Raw genomic sequence first — 3,679 nt, 5'->3', positions numbered from 1 at the left:
ATATATATATATTATATTACTCATTTGACTTTATTTATTTATTTATTTTTCAAACTCCCATTGGCCGTAGGAGGGAGGTGAGAAAATATTAGAAATTGTTTCAAAAAAATAATTAATTCTAAAAAAAAAATAACCTGGGACTAAATAGTAATTCACTTTTTCAAACTCCCATTGGCCACATGTAATATTTGTGGTCCTTCCTTTTTAGGAATTTCCAACGAGTGGTAAAATAATTAACTTGACAACATCTCAATGCTATGCACTTCAAAAAGTCAAGCGAAATTTAAGGCCTATTGCTGAAATACTTCTCCAATTGCTCACATGCATTAATGCATACTGAGTCCACATTTTGCGCAGACCTTCAGATCCAAGCCCACGTGGATCCAACCCCTTATTCATCAATGAACATCAATATATAAAACAAACAATCCCTCACATCAATACCAGATAATGTTGTGTCTCTCTGTCTGATCCTTCACCATGCCCCCTTTGCAACTCTTCCTCTTCCTCTTCCTCTTCCTCACAACCTCCAATGCTGCATCTCCAAATCCATTCACAGCCAAGGCTGCACTGATTCGCTACTGGGATCGCAAAACCCCAAACCAACGTCCGCATCCATCCTTCCTCCTCTCCAAACTCTCCCCACTCTCTGCTCTTGATTCTACTACCTACTCCTCTTTGCTTTCCTCTAATCCATCATCACTCACTCCCCATCTCCTTATCTTCTGTTCTGCAGCTAATCTCCTCTGCTCCCCATCCCTCACTTCCAAATCCCCCAAAGACTCCAACTTCGCCAACTACAACAATGTAAATTTCACCAACTACGGCACCGCCACCGCCAGCGGCCAAGACTCCTTTAAGAAGTACTCCAAGTCCCAAATCGTCCCCGTCGACGTTTTCCGCAGCTACTCCCGAGCCTCCGCCGGCCACGACGAGACCTTCACAACATACTCCCCCAACGGCACCGTCATCACTGACAACTTCACCTCTTACGCAACCACCGCCACCGGAGGCTCCGGTGACTTCACTTCCTACGGCAGTTTCTCCAATGTCCCCGAACTCACCTTCAAAAATTATGAAACCGGAAGCAACGGCCATGCCCAGAACTTCACTTCCTACTCTGATGACACCAGGGTCGGCGACGAAACATTCACTGGCTACGGCAAAGGAGCCACTGGCGTTCCCACAAACTTCAAATCCTACGCTAATCACTCCGACCTAATCATCTCCACGTTCAAGAGTTACGGCGAGGATGCTACCGGTCCCTCGGACACCTTCACCAAATACGGCAACAATCCTGGGATTTCTCATCAAAACTTCCAATCTTACAGTGAGAATGCCAATTCTGGGAAGGAGAGGTTCTCCAGCTACCGTGGTGACTCGGATGTAGGTGATGATAAGTTCCAGTCTTACGGTAAGGGCGGGAACCACCCCATAGTGGATTTCAAGACTTACGGCCATGATTACAAGACGGGTGAGGACCATTTCAAGAACTATGGTGAGAAGGCTAACAACCCCGAGATTTCCTTCACGACATACAAAGGCAACCCCACCGATTTCAAGTCCTACGCCAAGACCGGAGTCATCTTCAAGGATTACGAGAACACCACCACTCCATCTGCGAAGGTTGAGTCCAGTGGCAAAACGGTAAATAGATGGATTGAACCGGGCAAATTCTTTAGAGAGAGCAGCTTGAAAGAGGGGATAGTGATGCCGATGCCCGATATCCGGGATAAGATGCCGGAAAGGTCGTTTTTGCCCAGAGATATTTCAGGGAAATTACCGTTCAATGCCATCGAGCTGGGTAACATCTTTAATGCGCCTGCCGGCACGGGGTTGGGTAGCCATGGCTGACACAATCAGCGAGTGCAAGCGCGCGCCGAGCCATGGCGAGACCAAGCAGTGCCCGACGTCGGCGGAGGACATGATCGACTTTGCAGTGTCGGTGCTTGGGAACGATGCGGTGCCACGGACCACTGAGAACGCGAGCGGGTCCGGAGACAGCATCATGATTGGGAAAGTGAAAGGGATTAATGGCGGCATGGTGACCAAGTCAGTGTCATGCCACCAGAGCTTGTTTCCATATCTAGTATATTACTGCCACTCGGTGCCCAAGGTGCGGGTATACGAAGCTGAAATCCTGAGCGTTGAATCAAAGAAGAAGATTAACCAGGGTTTGGCCATCTGTCACCTGGACACGTCAGACTGGAGTGCTGGTCATGGCGCGTTCGTGGCGCTTGGGTCGAAACCGGGTGCGATTGAAGTGTGCCACTGGATCTTCGAAGGTGATCGTGATCTCACGTGGGCGGCTGCTGATTGATATCTGTTTATTTTAGCATCCCGATAATTATGCTTTATGTGGGTAAGGTCATGTAAATGGGCTTATGTTTATGTGTTGGTACCCGAGAATGAGTGGTCGTTTATATGTATTTTAAGTATGTAATGGTGTTTCTAAAGTTTGGTTCATGCTTCTCATGGTATGTTGCTGTGAAATAATTAGCCCATTTGTGGAAGATGACAAATAGTTGTTATTGATGGCAATGCTTTGATGCGACAGAAAAATATTCTAAAGCATAATATCTCACTCAAGAAGAATAACCAAAATCAGAAAAATCATACTCATCTTTAGTCTTTGGAGGTACTGGATCAGCAAAGCAAGAAAGGAAACTTGCTACTTTTTCCACAACCATTAGATAACCATTGATGCCACTGCTTTGATGGGACCAAAAAATTTTGAAAGTAGGATATCTCACCCCAATAAAAAAGAAAAACTGAAAAAGGGTACTCATCTTTAGGGCTTGCTTGGATGAAATGAGGGGTGGGTTCATAAAGTAATGGAAAGGAAAGAAAGGGAAGGGAAGGGTTGAATACATACCTTGTTTGGGGGGAAGGGAAAGTAAAGTAAGGGTTTTTATCATTTTGTGTTTGGTTTGGAAGTAAAAAAAAAGTAAAGTTATGTGTTTTATTACCATAATACCCCTTTATTGTTCTAATTCAAATAATTCAAATAAAAGAATATAGGTATTTGAATTATTTTTATTTTTGCTTTTTTCACAACTAATCCAAATTTTTTTTTTGGGCCTTTGTCATTTTGACATAAAAAACAATTAAAATTTTAAAAAAAAATCCACAAATGTAATAAAACTACGGTAGCATGAGGAATTATAACAAATAATAATTAAATAATCCATAAAATGAATAAAACAATTTTCACAAAATCACCAAACTATATAATTTTCCATTTCAATAATAAACCATAATACACATATTTTCCTCAAATTAAGCAACATACACATTGCTCCAACATACACATTAATCACCATAAACCATAACATTGTTCTCTTCCATGACACATTACTCTAACATCTAAAAATAAATCATAACACATTGTTCTCAAATTAAGCAACATACACATTGTTCCAATATTATAACATAAAATTGTTCATCAAAATAAACCATGATATTGTTCCCTTGCATGACACATTGCTCCAACATCTAAATAAAACACAACATTGTTCATCAAAATCAAATCACATTGTTCATCAAAATAAAATAAAGTCAATGTTGATTTTGCAAGGTAGATCAAAACACAAAATGCTCTTGAAAACCATTCAATGTTAAACCACCATTTGTGTCATGCATCCATCAATCCCTACAAAAATAGCAACAAAGAAATTAT

General features: G+C 41.7%; 1 protein-coding gene across 1 annotated transcript; it reads left to right on the top strand.

Moving 5' to 3' along the window:
- The first annotated feature begins 213 nt into the window (after positions 1-213).
- On the top strand, positions 214-2,515 carry LOC120272983 (polygalacturonase 1 beta-like protein 3). Its single transcript, XM_039279627.1, is given in 2 exon segments — positions 214-1,841; positions 1,843-2,515. Coding segments are annotated over 2 exon segments (1,839 nt in total). The 5' UTR covers positions 214-480; the 3' UTR covers positions 2,321-2,515.
- The last annotated feature ends 1,164 nt before the right edge of the window (positions 2,516-3,679 follow it).

This window comes from Dioscorea cayenensis, chromosome 12 (assembly GCF_009730915.1).
Source record: "Dioscorea cayenensis subsp. rotundata cultivar TDr96_F1 chromosome 12, TDr96_F1_v2_PseudoChromosome.rev07_lg8_w22 25.fasta, whole genome shotgun sequence".
Classification (NCBI taxonomy): Eukaryota; Viridiplantae; Streptophyta; class Magnoliopsida; order Dioscoreales; family Dioscoreaceae; genus Dioscorea; species Dioscorea cayenensis.
Note: the sequence above shows the minus strand (reverse complement) of the source record. Positions and strands in the feature narration are given on the sequence as shown.